Source organism: Haliotis rufescens, unplaced genomic scaffold (assembly GCF_023055435.1).
Source record: "Haliotis rufescens isolate VD_foot unplaced genomic scaffold, xgHalRufe1.0.p SCAF_32, whole genome shotgun sequence".
NCBI classification, from domain to species: Eukaryota; Metazoa; Mollusca; class Gastropoda; order Lepetellida; family Haliotidae; genus Haliotis; species Haliotis rufescens.
The window spans coordinates 1,416,546-1,444,125 of NW_025964024.1; the positions used below are offsets into that span (position 1 = coordinate 1,416,546).

General features: G+C 40.1%; 1 protein-coding gene across 1 annotated transcript in view; it reads right to left on the minus strand.

Annotated features, from left to right (window-relative positions):
* Nucleotides 1-11,051: 11,051 nt before the first annotated feature.
* Nucleotides 11,052-27,580, minus strand: part of LOC124149139 (organic cation transporter protein-like) — a 29,453-nt gene continuing 12,924 nt past the window's right edge. Inside the window, exons 2-11 of the mRNA XM_046520513.2 lie at nt 24,563-24,787; nt 23,910-24,147; nt 21,140-21,243; nt 18,449-18,603; nt 16,716-16,881; nt 15,848-16,063; nt 13,623-13,849; nt 13,318-13,499; nt 12,897-13,048; nt 11,052-12,042 (exon numbers count right to left, since the gene is read on the minus strand). Coding sequence (XP_046376469.2) covers nt 11,952-12,042; nt 12,897-13,048; nt 13,318-13,499; nt 13,623-13,849; nt 15,848-16,063; nt 16,716-16,881; nt 18,449-18,603; nt 21,140-21,243; nt 23,910-24,147; nt 24,563-24,708 — 1,677 coding nt within the window. The 5' untranslated portion in view covers nt 24,709-24,787 and the 3' untranslated portion in view covers nt 11,052-11,951. The remainder of the gene's footprint in view (nt 12,043-12,896; nt 13,049-13,317; nt 13,500-13,622; nt 13,850-15,847; nt 16,064-16,715; nt 16,882-18,448; nt 18,604-21,139; nt 21,244-23,909; nt 24,148-24,562; nt 24,788-27,580) is intronic.

The following is a 27,580-nucleotide window of genomic DNA, read 5'->3' on the forward strand; positions in this document are numbered from 1 at the left end:
TTACTAAATAAGTCCCGGGAAAATATATTGTAACATTTCTGATGCGGATAATGCAGATTTTAACATGATAACGTGTACGTAAATGTACATTTCATAGACAAACATATTGAAAGTTCAATATATATCAAATGATCTGGACCTGAAGTTGTACGTTATGTAATTTCGTAGGAATTGAGTTGTTTAACAGTGACTGAAACACTTGCACAAATCTGCTGTGTAATGTAGGTGACCAGTATGACAGCAATGGGGAGCGTCATAGAAAGGGTGACGATTACTACTGCAAGTTTCAATGTAGTTGTCTTGAGGTGATGTGAGGAACTACGGTAAGGTCCGAGGGCCCTCGAGTACTGACATCGTCCCTCTCACTCACCCCAAGTCGTCAGTAAAAGAAAAACGAGGGCATACCGTAGTTTAGGTGAAGGTACGCCTAGACAGGCCCTGGCTGTGACTATGCCGGTACACAAACTACCTTCTAATTACCGTTAATTAACATCCTGAACCACCTTGGACAACAGGAATCTATTTCGATAAGAGGCCCGTGAAGATCCGGGGTAGAATTATAGGTCTTCAGCAACCCATGCTTGCCGTAAAAGGCGACAACGTTTGTCGTAAAAGGCGACTAACGGGATCGGGTGCTCATGTTGTCAATCACTGGATTGTCTGGACCAGACTCGATTATTTAGAGACCGCCGTCATATAGCTGAAAGATTGCTGAGTGCGGCGTTAAACAACAAACCAAACCAAATACTTCGATAAGAAAAGAGCTCATTCGTTTTTACTTCTTTATATACTCATATCTATATCAAACGCCATTAAGTATATCAAGATTGACAGAAATCTTTATTTCCTCCAGTGGTTTTGGAGAGTTCAAATGCAAATGCATGTATACATTATACATATTTAAACATTCAAATTATCAATACGCAATATGATACATAAATCAATTTGTTGTGCCAGGTACAGCCACCCAAGGGTTTTCTAGCAGCTTTTTCACACACTACAATGTATATTCTAAGGTACATCATGGACTGTAGTTTCCAGGAACTTATTTCACTGGAGAGTCCATGTAGTAAGGTTCTACGTGTATTTGTGTAATGCCACAACTGAGGAATAGTTGGATTGACCGTCGTATTAATGGACGCAACAGAAATGGTTGACACTTAAATTTACATTAAGCTCTGTAGACGTACACAAGACAATCGTACATCACATGTTACACATTCTTATCAACGATAATATCTGAACTGATGGCATCTTGATTGAATTCTGTGAAGCAACACATTAACTACTTACGGTAATATTGATCGACAATAATGTCACATGTAGGTATTCCTCGAGAATGTGAATCTTATATATGTTTTCTACGGACCAGGCTTCTCATAATTGCACACTGAGTAACATACGCAAAAAATCGATTGTACAATTCTGACTATATCATGAACATGTGTTAATTATTCACTTTTAAATAGTATATGGTATGTTCAAACTTTAATTAACAACATAAATAGAGACACATTCATACAAACCTAGACCTACATGTCATTGTCAAATACCAGGAAAACACCAGGTGTTTTCGTGGCTGGTCTCTACTGGTAGGATCTATGCGATATGGCGTGGAATGTGGCCTGATGCCGAAATTGATATAAGAACACTCACTATAAGGCCGCGTCCTTACAGGCAACACCCTGAAGTTCTTAGTAGCTCTCGTGTCTGATCCTTGTTGTGCGCTAATACAATATTGTGAGGTATTTTAAGAATATTGCGACGGAACACAGAATTATCGCTTGGGAGATTGACGATTATTGCAACGGATCGCGGTTGAATAGCGGGGGAACGCTGTCAATATATGTGCCTTCGTAGCTGTTATTGACAAAGGTGAAATTGTGACGGCATATGGAAATTTGGATCAAATGAAATAACGGTATTCGGCTCGAGGCAACGTCGTTTCTATGGAAAAGCTGATTGCGTCATTATTCCTTATTGAGGTGCTCCACCTGAAGTATGAAGTAATTATGGCGTCAATATAAACTGTTTAAATCATAAAAACAACCATATTAGTTCAAACTCTGATACATTTCTACCGATTAAGACACATTATGTTAAAACTGTGAATCAATGCACTATATACGCACATGAATAGATTAATTGTGGATTCCTGTAAATAAGAGCAAAGACTTCATTTTGCATCACTTTGTCGTCGAGACCAGTTAGAGAATTCAAAAAGTCTCTTACTTGAAGAATGTTCATCAATTTGCATGTACACGTCGCTATTTTGGAGTCACTTGTCACTCGGGTCTTGGCATGTGGCGAGTGCGGAGATTCAGTGGTGCCGTCTCATGATGGTTTCGTAATCTTTAATTCACTGTGGCCCACGCTTACTACAGACCGCGTCTCCTGTCTCTGGGAATGTCACCGACAGCCCCGATGTAGGAGTTTCCAGTACGATCAAACTTCTGGAGAGTGCCGGGGTTACGACGAGTCTGTGGTGGCCGACCAACCGGCGATGTCACAACAGTCAATTTATGTCAAGGTAGGACAAGTTCATATTTATATGTACCGTCAGACACTGCGCTGAAGACAGTGCAGTTAGGACCATTTACATTTCCTCTTGATGTCGTAAGAGGCGACCAAACTGGGTATGGTAGTCAAACTAGATCTGAGAGTTGGTTGAATGCGTGCATTGTTCACTGGCGGCGTGGTACGTTGCTTATTTAAGAATTGCCCTTCACTTTGTGTGAGTTCATTGGAGTATCAACCTTCATAGAGTGAGTGCCAAACTGTCGCAAGCTCCGACCTTCATACAATGTTTTGCCCTCACTCTATGAAGGTTCATACTCCAATGAACTCAACCAAAGTGAAAATCAATTCTTATAATTTTTTTATCACAATTTCTTACCTCAAAGGATGTAGGCCTAGATCTAAACACAATTTTATTTAGTACGTGTGATTTCATGTTTACACTGACATCCATACAACAACCCGCTTTATCGCGGAGTAAAATAGTTCCTCAAAAAGAGAGGTGACATATTGGCGTATGGATGCACAACTTGCTCTTCAGAAACAACTTACGCAGCACATGTGTTCAAATCATATCCTCATTATATGAGAAAGGTCTGTAAAGAGCTACCTCAGTAAGTCAGTCACAATGACAGCGCGAAAGTCAAAATGGCCGACACGATAAACGTGACGGGAGAGATTTCCGAAGTTGTTAATGAATCTGTGGCGGTTACATGTGCTAGTCATCATTTATCAACTGGCCGATCATTGAAAGGTGTATAAAGATGCGTCAAACAGACACAAAGGTAAATTCATAGATTGCTGGAGACGGTCAGTGTCAGCCTAGGCACGGATCGAGTCGATACTACGATAGTTTAGATGTGCATTTCTTCGTTTGTTCATTAAGATGGGCCGTAGCGAGGATATTCGTGAACAATCATGCAGTCACGCTCTCTGGCATTTCTCAAAGTATACTGAGACCAAGAATAACGGTTCTAAATGATCAGAAAGAACGTTTATGCATGTTTTCGTGCTAGGGAATTCCCAGGGGTTTCCCCAGGAATGTGGAAGTAGTCCGTCAGTGTTTATGTCATTTCAAGAACACGGTCACGTGAAAAACGTCAAATTGTGTCGTTCATACACTTATGAACGTCAATTTCGCGGTCATGTGACCGACCTCTCGTCCAATGGAAAAGCCGTATATCGTGTAAACTTCAAATTAAAAAAATATAATATAATATATGTTTCAAGTGCAATAATAATATGTGTGCGCTTACGTCCTGAGTCTGTACAACCGACGTGTGATCATTTGGAATATATCAGATTTTTATCTTCTTCTGTTCGATACGTGTTTTCACAAAGTTCGAGAGTAAGTGAGTGTGGTTAGACGACATTACTCCCAGCAAAGTCTTATGACCTGAGCCTTATCGGGATGCTTGTTGTGGTAAGCGAACTCGGCCACACACAAGTTTGCATGAATCACAGTTTCTATGTCGTCTCCCTGTTGTATTATTCCTAGCTATGGTACTACAAGTAGCTGCAGATGTACCTCAACTTGAAGGTCCCTGTAACACGATGTCTGACTGTCTTGTGGTCAACTCCACGTGCTTGCAGCAACACTGTACTTGTGAAATAGGCCTGGGCTACGATAATTCTTCAGCAGCCTGCATTGAAAGTAAGTGTACGTGCATTGGTCTGTAATCATCGCAGAAGCTACTGGGAATGCCTTCCCCGACTATCACGACGCCCTAATCATGTACAATGGCAGTCATATTGAAAAACCCGGAAGGGGAGAGTGTCATCACTGATTTTCAGTGATCCATTCATATTTGTTGCAACACCATTTTGCCTTTTACACGCAAAAGAAATCTGTATCGGTGAGTATTCGAGACTGGTTATTCTCTGGTGATGACGTTTTATATTTATACTGCAGTTGGTCTCTAGCGCTGAAGGGCGGTCGGGTAGCCTAGTGGTTAAAGCGTTCGCTCGTCACGCCGAAGACCCGGGTTCGATTCCTGACATGGGTACAATGTGTGAAGCCCATTTCTGGTGTCCCCCGCCGTGATATTGCTGGAATATTGCTAAAAGCGGCGTAAAACCATACTCACTCACTCACTCACTCACTCACATACTGATGGCAACTGGTAATATAATGACCACCATAAGCGACTGCCAATACTTCTCCGATAGTGGGAATCGAACTCGAGTTGTTTTCTTTTAAATTTCAAACGTCTCTAGCGACTGCGCTGAACACGCTCCACTGATTTTGTTGAAATATTTGCCACGTTACAGTTTTAGTGGCGCCCCAAACAATATAACGTATCCTGGAACCTTTCTCCGCTGTATTATTGCAGAGTGCGGCGTTAAACAACAAACAAACAACTTTTCTCCGAGATGTTTTCATTCAAAACCCATTCTCACTAACACCATTATAAAATAATATGTAAAGAGTAAAGTCTGTATTTTAGAATTCCTTTGTGAAACTCTACGTTTCAATACAGAAATCACTTCGTAACATTATCAATAATAAACAACTGTCAGTTACAGGCATAACACCTGTAGGTTTCCAAACAAGTCGTCCTACATCAAATGGCAGTAGAGTAAGTCTATCAAAGTCCACGGCCATTGCTGTTGTCAATGAGAAGGTGCCTGTATCAGTCATTACCAGTAATATGCACTGGTGATGTGTACGCACCTTACTATTGTGTTATGGTAAAGGTGATGGTCACTGCCAGGGTCGTAATTTTGTTATATGAATGTTTTATATTTTGGGTTTATATGCAGTGATTTCTGCCTTTAATATAGTAATTCCAGTACAAGGTAAACCTTTCCCTCGGTCCCTTGTTTCTTTAAGGTGAGCCATTGACTTACCTTTGCATGTGTTTGTGACGGGTGCCACCGTTGGAGCAGGATACGCTTACCTTTTCGCGAACATCTGGTCTCGTTACTATTTGATAGTGATTCATAAACGCATGCTCATGATATAGTCGGAATCGTATCATCGACTCTGCTTTATGAAGAGATTTCTATTGGATAAGGAAAGGGGTGTGATCGCTATATTTACCTCTTTGGATGAAGACGCTTTATTTACCTCTCTGCGTGAAGAACCCGTGAAGATCCGGGATAGAATAGGTGTTCAACAACCCATGATTGCCGTAAAAGGCGACTATGCTTGTCGTAAGAGGCGACTAACGGGATCGGGTGGTCAGACTCGCTGATTTATTTGATGCATGTAATCGTATCCCATTTGCGTGGATCGATGCTCAAGGAGTCAATCACAGGAGTCTCTGGTCCAGACTCGATTATTTACAGACCGCCGTCATATAGCTGGAATATTGCTAAGTGCGGCGTTAAACAACAAACAATCTCTGCGTGACACTGAATGACAAAATGACAAAATGAAGTGAAATAGAGTGAGAAGCGATAAATGTTACACGTTTTGTGTAAGTCAGGGTCAGCCTTGTGGTTCAGATGTCTGAACGGTTTTCTCAGATACAGTTGATAGACATGTTCTGATGCTTTGAGGTTTTGTTATAAAATTAGTAATGTGAAAGGTATTGTAATTTTCTTGTGTCACTGTTGAAACTTGTGAAGGATATTTAACTGATGCAGCAACGAAATGGAAACATTTATGTTACATTCAAAGATTAAGAAATAGCATCAGATATTTCACATTTGTCATTTCGTCATTAGAATATCAATGGTGACGGCAATTTGTGATGCTGTGGCTGACATTATAAAGCGATGACTGCACATACAGGTGAGCTTCCGTCCAACAGAACTATGCTTATATTTATAGAGACATATTTATAGATATTTATAAAAACTTACAGAGTTGTCTTCATCTTACCTTTACGGCCTTCGCATTACATACAAACGCTCTATATAGTTAGCTCTATATAGTTTTACTTTGACATACGGCGATGGATTAGGAGAGTACACCAGCGTGTACACCGATGCCATTCTCACCATGACCAACTACAACACTGGCTCACTGTGAGCAGCCCAGGGGACTGCATTGACCTCTGTCTGGGGGAGTCCACCTTCGTGTGCAATGTTGCTGTTGTAACCTACTCGGACAGAATGTGGAGCTAAATTATGGGAAATCCTCAATTCCCTAATAAACACAAATTTCGATATAATAACATATACACGCATGTTTGTTCGAGACTGTGCCTTGAACAATGGAACAACATCTCACAGTTCAGTTAATCGATTAATCATTTATCCTGGCATCGACAATATGACTTCTGTATCTTTCCTCCGTTACCCGTGATACATACACCCGTATCATTGACACGTGTCTGTTTTCAATCAGGGAAGGGAATGAGGCCGTGCTTATTTCACGAAACAATGATTGAGCCGGACTCTTTGTTTGTTACCTTCCGTTGTCTTACATTGAAGTAGGGAACAGGAAAGTGGCCGCAAAGCTTTTGTACACGTTGCACGAGAAATATTGCGCGCCGATTGTAATTTTGGCTCTTTTTTATACATATTGTATTTTCGGTTCATGTGCAGATAAAGGTTTGAATATCCAATATCTGTTAGTTTCGAGTTATTTTCTGCTTTTCCGTAATAGCTTTGCATTCTTCCACATAATGAAGTAGCCAACCGTACCATGCAACTGAAATCCTTAAAAGTAGTTCAGTTCGAGCAAAGGAAAATATTCTTGCCCATGTGCGAAATATTTTAATAACGCTATGGATTAGTTGATTTAGGTTAAAATGAGTTGAATTATGTGTCATGATACTTGTAGACACACCTTTATGTATTTGCAAAACAAAGACATACGTCTTGAACAAAGGAAACTATTCTCGCTCATGGGCAAACTATTTTAATAATGCTATACATTAGTTGACCTCAGTTCAAATGAGTTGAATTGTGTGGCATGGTACTTGTAGAAAAACCTTTATGTATTTGCAAAACAAAAACATGGGTTTTGAGCAAAGGATAATTTTCTCGCCCATGAGCCACTCTTAAATTTTGATTTTTTAAAACATTTTTTGTCTCTTTTTCTTCATTAGTATATTCCCATGAACACAGCGTCTTGAATTTTGTAAATACCTTTGACCGAGACTGGTTAAAGCACGGATAGGATCTGGACAAATGGGTTTCCAGAGTCAATATGGTATGACTTACTCTTAGTAATTATTTTCGTCTCTGGTTGTACATATGCATGTTATTCAAGGATCCTTTCTTATGAAGCAGACATATAACTGCCTCACACCATTCCTCTGGGTAATTGTAACTGGACATACTTTTATATAGTGTAGGTGAGATTACATCAGTTATAGTAGTTCTTGTGTAATATCGACAAATCTTGGGGATTAAGTCTGCTTCACATTCTTAATAACATATCATGCTTCCAGTAAAGTAACAGGATCAAACGTCCCATATATACACACATACTTCAGTTTTCCTCATCCACACATAGAAACTTAGTGACTGTTTCATTCATCGTTGTATCATTCTGTTCCCCCTTTGCAAATAGGCATACTATTCTCTTTTTCGTCTTTAATTAATTAATTTTCTTTAATTCTTTTCACAAAATGTTTGTATTGTCCCTTATGGATTTCCGTCATCTTTGTTTCATTAAGTTCACATTCATAATTTATCTTGCGGCATATCCTTGCAGAGCGTGTTTCATTTCTTGGAATCTTCAAATACGTGATCTGTATTTATGTTCCTGAACCTTGACAGCGTTGTTTTTGTTTCAGAGTGGGGGAGTTAAAATTTAAACCCACATTGGCAATATTTCAGACATATCGTGACCGAAAAAAAAATATACATTAATAATAATAAAATAAAAACCTATCGACAATACAATAACTAGAATATATTTTATCTGTATATGAAACTAGTATTAAAGCATTAAAAGGTCATAACTAGTACTTGACAGTAGAATACAATACATAAAAACAGGCTACATATCTCAATGTAGATCACCATACTTGGGACCAAAGAGACTTAGGGTACCTCTGCGACCCGCATGGACCCCAGCAGGATTTACATCATCTCTTCAAGCGCTGGCTGTTTTTTTTGGACAAATTTTGCCAGTAATTAAAAAACAACATATTCTACTATTTAAAACGTGGCGGTAATAATATCTTACATACATTTACAGGGGACAAGCATTTTACACGACTTCAACCCCCAGCCACTAACAATCTCAGTTATCACATTTATTCTACAAATTACAAAAAAGTCCTTCTTTTACTCAAAACATATCAAATCTGGACTGACAGACCAAGTAGGTGTAAATAGTTGATTTAATTTCATGCAATGTATTCACACCAACTTGGGTGTCACACTTGATAACCAACAAAATTCGATGGTGTAGTTGCCAGTTGTAAGATCTTATAGAAGAGTGAGTGAGTTGGATTTAGCGCCGCTTTTAACAGTATTCCAGTTATATTACGGCGTGTCAGCTTAATGAGGGAGAAAAGCCCGAAGTGATGCAGGTCTCAGTCGTTTACCACTTCGGTGAAACCCACGAGCAGGGGTTAGTGCTGACAAACCTAGAAATATAATCGGGGCGAACCTGGATTCGAACCCACAATCATAGGTTTCTGGCGTGCCGAAGGGACGCAACTCTGCACAGCGAATCGTACTACATTATGAAGTTAGGTCACATAATTTGTGAACAAGTGCTCTTACTCCTATCATAAACTAAGTAGAGGCCATATATGCACCCAATACGCTGTGAACGAATTGGGGCAAAATTACTATTACAATTACTAAAAACAAAACCTCGACGTAGGACTATTCGTTTGACAAGGTACACAATGTGTGTGTGTTGGAGACGGTTTTACGGCAGTCTTAATTTCAGCCATAAAACATATACATATGTTTGGACTAAACATAAATACGGTACTCAATACCCAACATCCTGTCAAATAAGTCGTTATATAACTTATCAAATAATGCATCATATAGGGCCAATACCAGCCAAACCCAAGCATCGGTACTATCACCTTTGGCATGGAACTAAAACCTGTAGACATGTTCATTGATGTTTTGTACTGACGTCGAAAGCTCCATAAGCATATGAGAAGTTTATTGCAGGGTCAAGCAAATACATAACTTCGTCCTGTCTCAAAGACTAATCATAATTTTTAATACAATTAGGAAAGATCTATCCGAACTCATGTAGGTTTTATAGTGCTTGCCCAGTAAAGTCTTGAGATCGGTCATGGGATCAAACCTTCTGCCGGACCGCCTCCGTGGTCTAGTGGTAGAGCGGAAGGTCCGGGGTTCGATCCCCGGCCGCGTCATACCAAAAGACGTTAAAAGATGGTACTTGTTGTTACCCTGTCTGTCGCTCGGCTTTAAGGGGCTAAAACAAGGACTGGTCGGCTCGGAGTCAGTATACTGTGTCTGAGTGGGGCATTCATGTTAAACTGCGGCATGGTATCTCAGTGGGCTAGCACTATAAATCGGCATCAGTCCGGACTAGTACAAGCAGCCACACACACACGAGCATGCACGTCGCTATATAAGTGCAATAATCTTGGACGCGACGTTAAACCCAATTTCACCTCACCTCACAAACCTTCTGCCATCCGGACAGACGCTCTTTCTGATACACCATGGATGTGGTGATATTAAATATTTACAACACGAAAAAAATTAAAGAACACTCAACGCCAGGTTATCTAAAGTAATATGAAAGAAGCTGGTGTTCTTCGCCTTCGTTTGAGTAGGATATATCGATTAATCCTCTGGATACCGACATACATGTATACCTTTCCTCTTGAACCATTACATTTGAAGGTGAATTAATATCAATTACTCACGCACAAAATTGTACTTCAGTTTTGGATATGCACTATTATGACGTAAGTGTCACAACCTTTATTTGCAAAGCGTAAAATCACTAAAAGTTCTGTTGCTAATTTCGACATTCACCACATCACACTTCTCAGCGTATTTGATTAATGATTGCATCATCTCTTTTGTATGGGAAACGTTTGACATTTGTTACTCCGTGATTATTCATTTCAATTTCTGTCATACAACAGAGACAATGTATGTTCCCTATCTCCTTTCCTGTAATTAAGCTTTTGGTGTGGGTAAATCACAACAGGAGTAGAACCCTTGCAATTGCATGATTGTTGATTGTTTGCAGTCATTCAACCAGCAGAAATCTAGATAAAATACTTTTTACATCCTGCACGTCTCCATCAAGTGCCTTAGAAATGGCAACAAAAATTGAGCTTCAAGTGTACCATCAGCATTGGAAACCTCTGAAAATCGAGAACAACTAAATTGAGGAATTCTTCTTGTAGCATTTTCTACATCTGGGGAATAATCTCACGCACGTTTTGTGTTTTAGGATTGTGCCATTTTGAAGTTGTAAATGGTTCACCATACCATCTCCCCACCCACCACGGACTATCACAAAGAAAATGCTTTAAGCCCGTGGATATCCAACTGGCAGCTCTGAGGATACTTGAACGGAATGCTCAAGCAGACAATAAACTAAATATAAGTTAATCCACCAGCATGGCCCATTTGCCATCCTGGACCCCAAAGAGTAAAAAACAAAAAAACAGACTGAATCATTATTTATTTTATCCAAACGCAAAAGCTAATAATCGGCAGATGATGACTTTGGGTTTGATCATTTTAATGCTCTTAAAGCGGGAGAAAGCAGATCACTAAACAATGTGATGACAAGTAACAAATATTGGACCAACCTAAAAAATAACAAAGCTCTGAGACTTCATAACAACGGAAGTTTTCAACCACCAATTATATGTTCATGAATATGAATGAATATGAATGTTAAACTTTCCAAAGGCGTTCTTGATACCTGAACAATGGTTAACATAATACAGGGGATCTAAATTTACAGACCAATCAACTTAACTTCTGTTGTAACTAAACGCTTATACAATTTTATTGAAACAGGAAGCAGGAGTTACAAAAGGATAAGTACGATCGACCTAATATGTACCTTTTATAGCTTATATAAAATAAAGCTTGAAATAATGGATTTTGAAAACGTTTTCGATAGACTCTGGTGGTCTGGTCTTTGGCAAAAGTTATTACAAATAATATATCTGGCAAATGCTTCCATATTTAACCATGTTTCAATTTAAAGACTACCAGTCAATCTTTTGTTTGCATGGACCTCAAATGACCTTGAATCATAACTCACTAATGACTTTTGTGAAGGTGTATAACTATGTTTGTACTGTTGTATGCTGATGACGCAGTTCTGTTTCTTTACAAAATATGTTTAATAGATATTGTACAACATGGATGATTCATATCAATATTTTTAAGACTAAAGGAAAGTATTTGGCAGGTCTATAAGCGATTACAAAACACAGTTTGACTTTTTCTACACGAAGCAAAATTCATCGGAACATTCCACAAAAGCCAAGTACTTTATCCTGCATTTAACCAACATTGCTTCCGCAAATAGATGGATGCCCTCGATCCTGAAGTCAAGCTCTTGCAGTTGTATTGTTGTCACATTCCCTTTCAAGGAGACGCAGGTCTTGTGCTGGAGTAGGTCTGTTTTCAGCAGTTACATTCCTGTTGGATAAACAATAGTCATGAGATTTACTCAGACGTAAGACCAAGTATGTTTTGATATTCAGTGGTACATTTGATATCTCTGCTAACAGCAGAGTCGATTTTACGATTCTGACGATATCATGAGCATGTATTTGTTTATCACTATCAAATTTTGATAGTATATAACCACAATCTCATGTCTTCGCCAATGAAGAATTGAAGTACACTTGTAATATGTTGTACTGAAGATGTACCACACACGTTCTTATGGTTTAATAATGGATCATTATTTAAACAAATTAAAAAATATAATCATTTAATGTTAACATTAAAATTGGAGCAAGACAATATCCAGCACGCAATTATATATACAATTATACGATTCAAGAATTGGTTTAATTAGCAGTTACAAAAGTACGAAAGGGAATGCAAATTCATGGCGAAGCTTTTTTTCTACCCTATACACACAAACAGCACAGAGCTATCTCTGGACTCGGAAGACCATCCATAAAAGCTGTGTAGTCAAATTCTTCAAAAGGATATTACAATGAAATCTTAGTGATATGATCAGACCTGTTCCACCATCAGATAAAGACATCAATATTGAACTGAAGACTTCATGTGTGTAACCTAGGTCTCCTGATAAACTGCATGCACATATGCTAATCAATCGCATATCTTATCCTAAGACTGCCTGAATTGAAGCCAATAATAGCCAAAGATAATCAGATATTGGAAGTTTCATTTTCTTCCTCGTCCAGTGATGACCAAGCAATAAACATACTGCTTGGTTTTCATTTTTAAAAAATACGTTTCCAAAACATGACACATTGGTATGAATTTTTGCATAAAAATATCGAAATTGTACCAACGTTCCGAGTTTCTCGGCATCCTTGATTGTTTCTGGAAGCTTTTTGTTCAGTGTTTCTGGCAGAAGCAGAACCAGAAGTCCAGCAAGGAAAGCAACACCCCCGAAAACCAACATGGGTAGAATCTGGCTGTATCTACCTGTTATGTGCATTGTCTGAAATGATCGAAGTAATTAATAATAATGCTTGCAAACTAAGGATCTGACATTAGATAGAACACATCTTAGCTATTTAATTCAATCAAAGAAGACAACGATCAACAAGTTTTCAACAGTAGGCAACACAATGATAAATTTATAACGTTCAAGAATTTAAAAAGTCCCATAATGAAGATAATGATTAATCATAATAGATATGCATATCCTCAATAAGACTATCCCTGACGTAGGGCTAGAACAGATGGTTGACATATTGCACTACTAACCAGATCATTTATGTATGGTGAAGATATACTGCCAACTCTACAAAACACAGAACAAAGTCCCATGCCAAAGTTTCGTGAAGTTGTCGGCAGCAGCTCTGCAGTGAAGACATAAACGGAGGCAAATCCGGCTGATACACAAGTATTACCCAGACACGCAAGAATGTTGATGACCCACTTGTTAGCTACGGGAAGAAATAGTGCAATAGAATAACACATTGGTGATGACATAGATACATATACTTTTTCCTCCATTTGGGGAATAGATGCATATTCTGACATTGTATTTTTACTTTCTGATAACTCACGTTTTTCTGTGACAAAGAACGGAACAAACGACAGAGAACATGCCAATCCTGCCATCAGCATAGCGGTGCACAACATTTTCTTTCGCCCAATGCGGTCCATCAGGAGAAGACATATGACATATGCACATGCCTCGACCAGAGCAAACAGTAAGAAGTTGAGGTAGACGTTTCCCGAGAGGTTTGTGACGTTCATGCTGAGACCAAAGAACCCCATACCAATTGCAAGCCTTCAAATAGAAACCAAAAGTACAATATATATATATATGTATGTGTATACTGAACCGCAAAAAAACGTCACCTTACGTAACATTGCATGACAAATTTTCATTTAAATATCTGGGTAAATTTAACATTACCTTGCTGTCCGGAAAAATGAAATTTGATGATAAAAAAAACAAAGCAGATGACAATAAAACTGATCGCCCAAACGAACCACGGCAACGGCCAGGGTAACCCGATGAGCGTGAGTTCCACCATTTCTTGCCCTATAAAAATCTACCCAGATCCGATAACATTCATTCGTCATTGAATATTGCTACCACAAACCAAGATTGACAAGGCATCAGCGACACCAAGCCCTTGGACGATTTGATCGTTAGATTGTGCGACAGCGCCTTCAAGATCGCGTTGTTACTGCTGCGGAAACTGCTCGACAGACCATGGGGACACACCAGAGACACATTAGTGCGGACACCGTGCGTCGACGATTGACGAGCAGACCTCTCCACTGTCACAGGTCACACCGAGGACCCATTCTGACACCACGTCATCGCCGGGCGGTCTTCAGTGGGCAACACAGCACCAGCATTGGCGCCACCATCAGTGGAGAAGAGTCCTCTTCTCAGACGAGAGCCGTTACTGCATCTCAACAGCAGATGGCAGAGAGAGAGAGAGAGAGTCTGGCGACGACGTTGGGAACGTTATTCGGATGCTTGTGTTCCTGAGAGGGACTCGTGGGGTGGTCCGAGCATCATGGTGTGGGGTGGAATTAGGCTTGCACATCGGTCCAGGGAAACACAATGGTGTCACAGCAGTTCGGTACATTGATCAAGTCTTGAGACCACACGTCATACCTCAGTTGGCACGGCGCCGCAACCACGAGTTTCAACATGATAACGCCCGTGTCCACACTGCGAGAGCAACAAGAGACTTCTTCCAGCAGAGTGGCATCAGAACCAAGCAGTAGCCTACCCTCAGTCCCGATTAATATCCCATTGAGCACCTGTGGGACGCGATTCAAAGACGGCTGAATGACGTCTGACCAAGGCCGACAACTGCAGCTGAACTGCGTCAGGCGTTCCTCAGAGTGTGGGCTCAAGTGCCTATGGCCTTCATCAACCGCCTCATCCATTCCGTGTATCGACGTTGCACGGCAGTCATCAATGCACATGGCGGACACACGAGATACTGACTTGAGATGCCATTTTCTCAGAGACTAGTGTTGTGTTTCACCTTAAGAACATTTGATACATCAATTTCAACCTTGATGATCAATTTTTCCAAGTTTCATCATTTTAATATGTCTCAAAGTATGTTTACAGTGTTTGGACAAATACAAATTCTCATATATCTATCCATGGTGATGTTTCTTTTACGGTTCAGTATATAACCAACAATATTGATAAGGACGACAAATGTAAAATTATATTTCGGGCACGAAGATCAATTTCAATAAACTGTCTTGGAGGCATTTAGGAGCGTGTACTGAGGACAGTTGCAGTAGTGATTGTGAGTTTCCTCATAGTCGCTAACACTTTGGGTTCAATCCAAGGAGGACATTAATTTTATCAGAAGAAATAATAGTTGTATGAACGAAGTTTGGCATCTTTATATCTTAAATCACATAATAGCTTTATTGACACTTGTAAAAATACCTGTGCTGCATGTTTTAAATATATCTTTTGAGTGAGTGAGTGAGTTAAAATTAAACGTCGCATCGGCACTATTTCAGCAAGAAAGCGACGAGACCAAGTTAATGTATTCACAATTTAGTAATTTATGCAAAGTTATATTTACAAACAATTTATGAAAGATATTTGAGCTTCACAATACCATGTATTCAGTTTTTAAACACGGGCTATAGTCCACCAGTAACCAACGCTATGCCACCGCGCTGAGGATCATGGGAACTTAGTTCCTCGGCGTCCTGCATGCTACCCCATATATCTTTTGAAATCGGTCCCATATCTTCAATGCAGTGATATCTATTGACCTATGACACTTACCAGGTGTATAATACAATCAACGTCCTCTTCAACATGACAGGTGACTTCAGTAATTCCCAGAACTGTTCCTGCCGCGTATCGAGAGTACATGTGACATCATCAAGCATGTCTTGAGTGAGGCTAACGTTGTTTCCCTTTGCCAGTTTCATCACAGTTGTGTTTGCTTCTGCAGTCTTCCCTCTTCTATACTGCCACCTTGGGGAATCGGGCAGGAAACTAGAAAATAATCCTACTTATTAGACACACAACTTTGAAACAGTGAATTTGGAACCAGGTACTACCATGGTTGTTTGTTTGTTGATTAACGCCGCACTCAGCAAAATTCCAGCTCTATCCACGCAATTGGGATAGGATGACATGCATCAATCAAAACAGCGAGCCTGACCACCCGATCCCGTTAGTCGCAGACCCGTGAAGATCCGGGGTAGAATAGATCTTCGGCAACCCATGCTTGCCGTAAAAGGCGACTATGCTTGTCGTAAAAGGCGACTAACGGGATCGCTGACTTGTTTGATGCATGTCATCGATCCCAATTGCGTGGATCGATGCACATGATATTAATCACTGGATTGTCTGGTCCAGACTCGATTATTTACAGACCGCCGTCATATAGCTGGAGTATTGCTGAGTGCGGCGTTAAACAACAAACCAACCAACCAATCCAACCGTTAGTCGCCTCTTAGGACAAGCATAATCGCTTTTTTCGGTAAACATGGATTGAAGTTAGGTCTTTATAAACGAAAAACATGACAGAAATAATACGTCATCAATACACAATGCCTTTTTGTAATTTAATTAGCTCATATCTGCAACATTCAAAAAGTTATATGTATCATTTAGTATACTGCACATAAGTAAGAATACTCACTACAGATAGGCAAAAAGAACTCCAGGAATGCTAATCACAAGTTGTCTTGTTTTCCAGTCACGCATCAGGTAGACCGTCAGAGCAACAATGATGTTCCCTACACTCCAGAAGAGATTCATAGCCACTCCTACCAGCATTCGTTTGGAGGGACCGACACATTCCATACCTGGTGAAAAACATTTTCATGTACATTCACAAATTAATGACTGAACACCAATCTCCAAACTAACATGTTTTTGTTATTATCATCTTTGGTAACTCTTGATCATTAACATATTGTCGTAAGCGGCGACTAACGGCATCGGGTGGTCATGGTTGTTGATCAATAAACACGATGTCAGTAACTAAATAGTCTGGTCCGAATCCATTATTTTCAGACCGTCGTCATACAGCTGGAATATTGCCGCGTGCGGCATTGAACGATAAACCAAAATACATAAACATCATGCCATTGAACCGGAAGAGAAATTATACTATCATCCTGAACATGTATGGCATAAAATGGATTGCCAGTAACTGCCGTAAAAGGCGACAATGTTTGTCGTAAGAGGCGATTGACGGGATAGGGGGGTCAGGCTCGCTGACTTGGTTGATGCATGTCATCGTATCCCAATTACGTGGATCGGTGGGCATATTGTCAATCACTGGATTGTCTGATCCAGACTCGATTATTTACAGATCGCCGTGATATAGCTGGCCATGGAATATTTCTTAGTGCGGCGTTAAACAACAAACAATGTAGACGGGACGAAACGTGATTCGAACTACGATCACTTTTCTTGTGTCCAAGGGAATGCGAAATGTAGCACCTACGACGACTGGGCCAACATAATAAATATTCACAGCGAAATTTCAATAATGGGGACAGAAATGCAAGACTGGGTTGTTCTGTGAGAGACCTGGCCTCGATTCATTTGTGCTGAATCAGATGTTCTGCTAAAATTGTGATTGCAACTTGAGACTGAACATGCACGAGATTTCACAGAATCAATTTGTTTTACATGTTAACGCATGTTCCAAATGTTAGATAATTGACCATGGACGTTACACGTGGAGATAATGTTTTTGCTACCGTTAAGGTAAGAACGAGGTTGGCAGTGCTCCATATAAGCTACATTTAATATGTGCTCACTGTTTTCCTATATAATCAAGTTAGTAAATATAAGTGACAAAGCCCATTTCTATTGACTAATATTTGTGAGAAGAAAATAATTTTTTACAGGATTAAGGATACAGTGTTGAATTAAACCTTCTTATGCAGTCACTACGCTTCCTCATACTCATGTATTTCAAACAGAAACAGGACAGTCACATTTGCCCATTGCCTACTTTCAATCAGTGCTAAGTTAAGTGTACACTTAAGGAGTAAGTATATACTCCAAAACGTTGTGTTCATCATAATAAAGAAGTTGACATCCATAAATTATCTTCCTTATATTTATCAGGTGTTCGTTAGGGTGATGTGTTACGCCACTATCAGTTACATTCCAGCAACAATATAAAGGCAGCCCGAACATAATCGAGTCTGGACCGTTCACACCAGTTATTGATATTGTGAGCAGCATGCAACGCCCTCGAGGAAAGATGAGAAACAATCAACCAAGTCATTGATTCCCAGTCCCATCCGATCCAGTCGTCGTAAATAAAAATTGAAACTATTTTACTAGGTCCCAAATTAGGTTTCTCAATTGAACATGGAAACATCTTAATCGAAGTAAACAATATGAACGTACTGAACACGAAACACGAGAGGTACTGCACGTTGTTGGTTGCTGCTATGACTAAAATTACTGTGATGATCAGGTAGTAGTTAGTAATCAAGGCGAGACAGATGCTCAGAAGAACTGCGACAAATGTGCTGGTCAGGATTACTCTCCGCCGTCCGAACCTGCAACACGAAAGGCAACATAAGCAGTCTTTACAAAGATATAGTTGGTGCCTATTTGTAGATTAAATAACTGTTATGGCACACAAAGGGTATGTGTAAGATAATAGGAAGGAAGAAGTTGATGTACTAAAAGACCTCATTTAGTCACACAATTGGAACTATCATCTCAATTTATGGTTCAGGGATTTTCAATCAGTAGGTATTATAACGTTACTGGTAACAACTGTAACAACATAGTAGTAACTATCTAATGGTGATGATACCAGGTGTTCGCGACAAGATGAGCTACAGTCCGTTTGACTCCAAATGAGAACGATGAATTGCAAAATAACTCGAAATCCAGAAAAGTGTATGAAACATCAATACGGTACTTGACCATGAATACCCTGTACCCAACAAAATCTGAATTTTGTTTAATTTAAGACCCATGACGCATGAAGTTCTTTAAGAAACTATCATGTAATTTTGTATAGAAATGTGTACATGACACGTAGGGGGGACAAACCGTGGAAGGAACAGCACAAGCACGGTCTGCACGTTCTGTGGTAGGGGAAATGACAGAGCGTTAGAGGGGCCGTCTCATGATAATTTCAGTCGCAATCTGACTCGCTCATGCCATAGATAGATTTTGTTGGGTACAGGGTATTCATGGTCAAGTACCGTATTGATGTTTCATACACTTTTCTGGATTTCGAGTTATTTTGTAATTCATCGTTCTCATTTGGAGTCAAACGGACTGTAGTAATGACCCAACAGTGGCATTGCACTTTGAAAAAATGTATCATAACTACATATGAACAGAAACACACGGATGAAACAAGTAAGACTTTCCACGTGCTGTCAAACGGCAAGATTGATTGCCCACAAGATTGTCTCACCTCGCTAGCTCTCATGACAGAGAGCGACTTTTTTCGTTTACATCAGAGCACAATTCTGACCATTGTAAAATACGACCATGCAACGTCCTGTATTGATCTATATTTACCTCTGAGTTTTGACCTGCGATCACATACATGTACATGTGTCAACCTATTATCCAGTAACTGTACGAGAACATGAGAGTGGCTCTTGTTATTTCGACGTACTGAAACGTCTCATTTGAAGAACAAAGAAGTTGAAACCAACTAAAGCTTCTAAATTTAGTATCAGAAATAGAAAAGATGTACCGCTAAACGTTGTAACATATATTAATATTTAGTAAATGTTTGATGTTTGTTTTCTTCTTTTTAGATCTCTCAATTTGTTATTGATGTTATCATCGAAAACGTTTCTCAAAGAGCTTTTATCGCAGTATTGGTCCTCAATAGGTTCAACAGGATCGTGATGAAACACAGTTATTGACTGCGTAAGTGAATGTATATGTCATTTCAACTGTATCGCTGAGAAAGATCTTTGCATTCACATGTTAGTTTTGTGGCTTTAAAAAAGAGCAAAGATCTGAACACATGTCAAACGTCTTATTGTCAGGAACACTTTAAAACTCATTACCCCCATTTCTTACCAGAGAGCACAATGACACATGCCACTGAGGATTGCAACTGAATGCACTTATGTCCTCTCAACGTCTAAGACGTCGTTTGACGACCGACGAATTAGGCAGATGCATAGGCGTGCTTGAAACTAGGTCACCACCATGTAAAATTGCAAACGTCTTTGGCGTCAGCCAAAATGTGATCAGAAGGGCTTGGAATCGACATTAGACATATGGATCAGCTACACAGCGACAGGCACGCGTGTCCACCAAATAGCGGCATGGCGTCACCATACTCAGAAATGACCTGCGGAGTGGCGTTAACGTTTCTACTCAGACAGAGCATAATTATCTCAGTGAGTCTGATGTCCCAAACACCTTCATGACCGGCCATGCATTTGCATCCCACTGACCCGTCATCACGGGCAGGCACCTTTGGAATGGGCTAAAGATCGTCCTACCAGGACTGACCTTCAGTACGTTTCACTGATGAATTGAGAGATACTCTCTAGATTTCACAGATCGTTGTGCCGAAGGAGAATGACTTCAGGATTCCAACGTAGCCCAACATGACCGCTGTGGAGGGGACTCATAATTTGAGATAGGATGGTATGAGTAGAGCTGGACGAACCGATGGCGTGGCCAGCCTGGCGAGATCGCCCTCTCACGACGCTCGTTCCTCCCTGCAACTCAACTCGCCGACTGGTACTGAAGAGTGGAACAATCTCCCAATGGCAACCGTCCTGACACTTATGGGAGTATCAGACAACTTTGGTCGCATCACGTGGATCGCATACGTGCGACTGGGAGTTTTTCGTTTTTTGGACAATGAATTATTGTTCGTGATTTGGTCAGAGGACAACGAACGTTTGTTCATTAGACATGACATATACACAATATTGTCTTTTGTTATGTCAACAGATGCACACAATTTGACCTATTACCTATACAATTGATGATCCTAAGCAAAGGCTGAGTAGTATGCTTGTACACGACGGCTTCACATAGTTGTTCAAATCATACTTAAAGATAAGACGGTTAAATTATGGCGGACCGAGTACTTACATGTCGGACATGGGGCCTCCAATAAGAACTCCAACCAGTTGCCCTACCATGGCCATCATCTTGGCGTGACTTACGTACAGCTTCCGGTCACACACAAGGTCCATCTGAGAAGGTGAGTATTACGGTTCAATGTTATACATATACACACTTGGCCTCAAAAGCAAAATTTTTGGTTTGTTTGTTGTTCTTCTTCCCATTCAACATTATTTCCGCTGTATCATGGCGAACACACCGTCATGGTATGATGGCGCAGTGTAATGTCAGTATAACCACCCGATCCCCATTTGAGTCGATTCTTGTTGAATATACGTATCATATTTAGCGCTTTCAGTTTGTTTAATTGACATGTTTTCAGTCTCTGCTTCAAGAAATAAAGTCTTTTATTTCCTAGGCATCAACTTTGATGGGCGGCTCATTTTAGATTTGGATCTATAGAACCAGGGTTAGAAATCAAATACATAGCTGAGGAAACATATTAAGTGTCATATCTTGATCTATGTATAGGCATTATATTTGGCTAAGGTGTAAGACAAGAATGATGATTTTGATTTTCCCTTTCTGTCGAGCAATAAACGCCGTACCATCAGCTCCAGGCTGTCTCACAGTCCTTGAACCATATTATATTCTCTCCCAATCTCATTAAAATCATATCTTAGTTTACGCTACCTATCTGAGGACATGCCATTACGGGTCACGTCACAACGACCTTTGGCGAATTTTGACCGACCAATGAAATGACTGACAAGAAATCGACATCAGCCAATCAGAAGGCAGCTTTCTCGAGCTTTACGACACTAGTTTCAAACTGGTGACTACGCTTCGAAACATATTTTGACGTATTCTTAATAAAAAAAATAAAACCGATAAGAAGAATATTTTGGAATGGCTTATAGATGGCCTAGATTGTATGGATATAATCATAAAACCCGTAACCGTCGTTCGGAATACCCCGTGTTTAATATTTCGTGGTTGCATGATTAGAAAACACATTCCGACTGTCACTTTCATGATCTGGTAAGCGTCGATTGGTTGGATGAAAGGTCGTTCTGACGTGACCCTTAATGGGATGTCCATAGATCTTTGTTCAGCATAGCGAGAACTAAGGTCTGATTTTAATGAGATTATATTCTCTCCTAAGCCGCTCTTTCTGTAATGCTAAAGGCCTGGATTTTCTGGATTTTCCTCATGTTAGGGTCTGCTAACATCAGCAAGAAAACTAACTCACTTCAGGGGTCGGGTAACAGAGTAAACGTATCAAACTGCTTTGACATCTTCACCAGTGGTCAGGATTCTCTTCTTACATTTGCATATATGCCTGTCATTTAAACCTTTATGTTATTTTTGTAGAATGTGATTTTTAATTGATAATGACCCCATCACATGTAGCGCCAATTCAGATGTTATTAGTCTCTGAATCTCCCAACTCACTGGGACTCCTTTTCAATTTTTAGAGTTATTTGTTTCTGTCAGAATTATATACTGAACCGCAAAAGAAACGTACTTTGAGATATATTAAAAAGATGAAACTTGGCAAGACTGATCATCAAAGTTGAAATTAATGTGTCAAATGTTCTTAAAGTGAAACACAACACTAGTCTCTGAGCAAATGGCATCACAAGTCAGTATCTTGTGTGCCCGCCGTGTGCATTGATGACTGCCGTGCAACGTCGATACATGGAATGGATGAGGCGGTTGATGAAGGCCATAGGCACTTGAGCCCACACTATGAGGAACGCTTGGCGCAGTTCAGCTGGAGTTGTCGGCCTTGGTCGGACGTCATTGAGCCGTCTTTGAATCGCGTCCCATAGGTGCTCAATGGGATTTAAATCGGGACTGAGGGCAGGCCACTGCATGGTTGTGATGCCATTCTGCTAGAGGAAGTCTTTTGGTGCTCTCGCAGTGTGGGCACGGGCGTTATCATGATGATACTCCTGGTTGCGGCGACGTGCCAATTGAGGTATGGCGTGTATTCCGGACAAGGTAATGTTAAATTTTAGAAACTTTGAATAAAATTACCCAGATATTAAATGACAACTTTTCATGCAATGTTACTTGGGGTGACGTTTCTTTTGCGGTTCAATATTTTTTCAGAGACTAAACGTTAGTTTACAAAGGATCCAGCTTATGGCGTCTACATTTCACTGCTGCTAAGGTACTTATGTGCATGTACATATTAGTCAAATTTCATAGAATGACAAATTTTACTTTACAGCTATACTTGTCAATCAAGGTTTCACAATCAAAGGCCTTGTCAAGTCATTCCAGAAACCTAATGGGGTACTAGAGTAATGTTCTAAGTGTCAACATGCTATCCCGTACTGTGACCTTTACATGCAGTTTTCACACCTCCTTACTCATTAGAACTTTTTGAAGTGGATCGGGTGGTCATTTTTGGTAATTATTCATTGCTGATGTTATTGAACACTGGATTATCTGGTCCAAAACCGGTTTTTAACATGCTGCCGCCGTCGTATGGCAGGATTATTGTTGGTTGCGAGAAAAAAATGAAGACATACTTTTATTTATGAAAATTGTGTGAGTGGTGGGTACTAAGGGTAGAAAATGACACGGTTACCCTTTTCGCGATCACAGAATTACAGAATCACTATGTTGCCTCTAAAGGCCCTAAGGAATATATTCCGGCAGATAATCGAGACTGAATATTCTCTAGAGTTTACAATCGTTTAAACCTATAGTTCTAAGAAGTCACACATAACCAATGCTCCCTGCCTTTCTTATGTTAATAACTGTATCATTATCAATTACTTACTGTTTGGGTAACAGTTGACTGATAAACGCTTTTATCATATTTCCACTTATGACATGGTTCAGTGATGGTACTCAAATTGTGGGATGATGCATTATCAGACATCGAATATATATCGCACGATGATTGAGTTAGGTCGCCATGGTTATCATTAACAAACGGTATTGTCCTGTTGATGAGATCAGCATGAGCCTCGTTTTGAATCTGGAAGGTATCATTTTTCAATCCGGGTATTGCACATCTGTAATGCAAGAAAAAACAACTGTTGACATCTTGCTAATACAGGGAGGACATGTTTGAAGTGGCAATTTAGATAAACCCTAAAGAGGTAAAGTAACCTGCAATGATGGCACAGCCTGTTCACAGACCTTATGACACCTGTGATGTAATTTGGTTACGAAGAAATAATATTTGAAATGTTTTGTTGAGAATGAGAATGAGCGAGTTGGGTTCAACACAGCCCCGAGCAGCATGTTATGATTGATATTTAATTTCTCCATAGTTTTGCATGACATATAGTTGCGTCACTCTTACTTGTTTAAGATGAACGTTCAGAATTGCCAGCGAATTACTGGCCCAGAATCAACTGCAAGAACCATAGCGTAACGTCATCATAATGGTTTAATAGAAAAAGAAACTTAATCTGCAGGACTTACCTATGTTCTGGCACAGCAAAGAGGAACACAAAGATGACCATACCGATGACAGCATTCTGGATGGCGGGGAGGCTAAGGAGAATGTACAGACGTCTCTGGGATGGACCAAAATCGCCCAGTGTCTCCAGAATGTCGTCAAACTTCATTTTGTTTCCAGGGAACTCTCTCGAATCATCTGTTATTCTCTTCCAAGGATACGTTTCTTGATGCAGTGTTTCGACTTCCCTTTTAATGGAAAGAATTGACATTATAGGTTTCAGATCTTTTCGACAAGATTGCTTTCAACACATGATTTGAAAGTTATCTGCATAGTGGCAGGCATCCAGCATTCAAGTACTGATGTAATGTCAATGAGTGGAGCCCTATTAAAATAAAAACGGCTAAACCCTTTCCAGATTCATAAGAAAGCTCTGCTAAAAGTAGACTCGATTGTGCGATTCTGACTATATCGGGAGCATACGTTTATGAATCACTGTCAAATTGTTATGATACCGGGTGTTCTCGGAAAGGTGAGCGTATCCTGCCCCACCACTGGGGAAAACACATGCAGGAGTAAGTCATGATCAATTGTACGTCTGAAAAAGACGGGAACATAAGGTAAAAGTCAAAATAGTGAATTGCATAGGACATCATTTTTGTTATCGATGTGTCCAATTTGGAAATGTCCTCAACATGTCTGCCATAAGATTTTTTTCAAATCTTTACTGAGCTTTGAATGTTGTAACCTTGATCAAACAACTTACGAGCAAGAGGAGGTGAGGTGAAATAGGGTTTAACGCTGCGTTCAAGATCATTGCACTCATATAGCGGTGTGTGTGTGTGTGTGTGTGTGTGTGTGTGTGTGTGTGTGGCTGTGTGTGTGTGTGTGTGTGTGTGTGTGTGTGTGTGGCTGCTTGTACTAGTCCTGACGAATGCCGATTTTTATGGTGCTAGCCCGCCGAGATACCATGCTCGAGTTTAACATCAATACGCCACACAGACATGGTTTACTGATTCCTAGCAGACCAGCCCTTAGTTCCAAGCGCCAGGCAGGGTAACATCAAGTACCATCCTTTAACGTATTTTGGTATGACGCGGCTTGACATCGAGTCTCTGATATTCCGCTCTCCAGTCAGACGCTTTACCACTGGAACACGGAGGCGGTCCTGCGCAAGAGTCTTATGACGCTCTTTGAAATCTTGGTAGAAAGAGCATGCTCGATTATACATCAAAAGTTTTAAATGGAAACACCAAAAGGAGCTGCTTGAATGTTGCTCGGCATAAAAAAATGACTTTTTGAAGTCATCCCTCTTGTCATACAGTCTTATGGAGAGATTTTTCGCTCTGAATCTTTATACATAGATAAACATATGAAACAGATCAGGCCGTTTCACTGGGCTCCTTTTTTCAAGTTCAGGTGGGCACATCAGTGGGAAGGAAATAGTTCTTAGTTATGAGCTGTATCAAACTTCTTGGCCAAATTACCTTCTTTTAAATTTGCCAATCCGAACAGATATTTCGATTCATATGCATACAGAATCAGATCAGCAAGTAGGGGATCATGATTGGTCCAGCATTTCACATATTGGTTTCTCAGTGAACTTCAGATACTATTTGCTTTCATTATTGACACATTATCCTGAACCTCTGAAGACAGATATGTAACTATATCTATGGTCACCACATTAAGTGACGAATGCCCCTTAGATCAAGGAATGAACTTTTCCTGTGGGACGTTTGTCGTGTTGCATAGTGGTGTACAAAGATTTAAAAATCAAATGTTTTGCTACACCTGTACTTGGTTCTTTTCTGAGTTTGCAACAGTACAAACAAATCCTTCGAGTGTCTCAAATACTTTCTGTGTATATAAAGAAAACCCTTCCTTGATTGCATTAAGGATTATGATTAATCTTTGAGACAGGGATTTGGTGGTACATTAGCTGGACCCAGCAATATACCTTCCTTTGAACAGATCTTTGGAATCCAGAATCATTGGAATCTTTGGATATATTTCGAGGGTTTGGCGTCAAGCAAGAAGTAGATAGTACTGATGCGTGCTTAGGGAAGATTTCTTCAGATCTGGCCTTATATGGCATCACGTGTGGCATTATCTGATATGCCACTTAAACCAATTTCTTTGATCAAACAGTTAATGTAGTGCGTCTTATAATGGTTATATTATATGAGGCCTTGTCAGTAGGACCAACAAACTTTTCATGTAGGGCTGCTAGATTTTGGATGACAGCAAAGTTGAAACAAAACGGGTTTCCTCTTTCTACTAATGACAACATCATGCACTGACTCTGAAGGACATTCAACGGGTTTCTCTTCTCATTTGTCCTATTATTTTGGCATATGCTTCGACACCATCCATGATCTTAAAGCCATTTTCCAGTTTCGCGAAATAAATACGTCCGTTTACAGTGACGTCCCTTTCCAAAACCTCATGACCGCGGCCCAACCGTCAAAAACAAACCTCTGTCAAACATTTGACATGCTTGACCGCTTTCTGACGGTTACGGAAAGAGGAGCCGAATCTGCCTTTCACTACTGTTTTTATAAAAGGACATGAAAAATGTACTTTTTATTCTTATTCTGAAGTTAAAGAGTCAACCGGAGAAGTGTTTGAGGTGGGCGAGTTCCTGTGGTCGAGAGGGAGGTGACGACCAAAGCATCACGAGGCCTACCTATATTTGTTCCAAACACTCCGTAGGTGAGTAGTTTATGAATATGTGACAATGTATGTTTTCCTCAGGTATAAATGGAAAATTATAAATATTGTTGTTGACTAATATAATGAATTTCTCGGACAAGGATCTAAACCCCAGAAACACGCATTCCGAAATATTTTCAAACAGACGTTTTAGTCTTTGTATAAACCACAATTGATTTATAAGTATTCCAATAGGTGGCCGTGGACCAAATTCGGATTTTCCCAACCCTGTCTCGGCAACATCCAGGCCCTTGAAAACCAGGCCACCACAAAGGCAGGCATACTCCAGGGCCTCTGACACCCCATGCAAGAAGAGAATTGCAGGG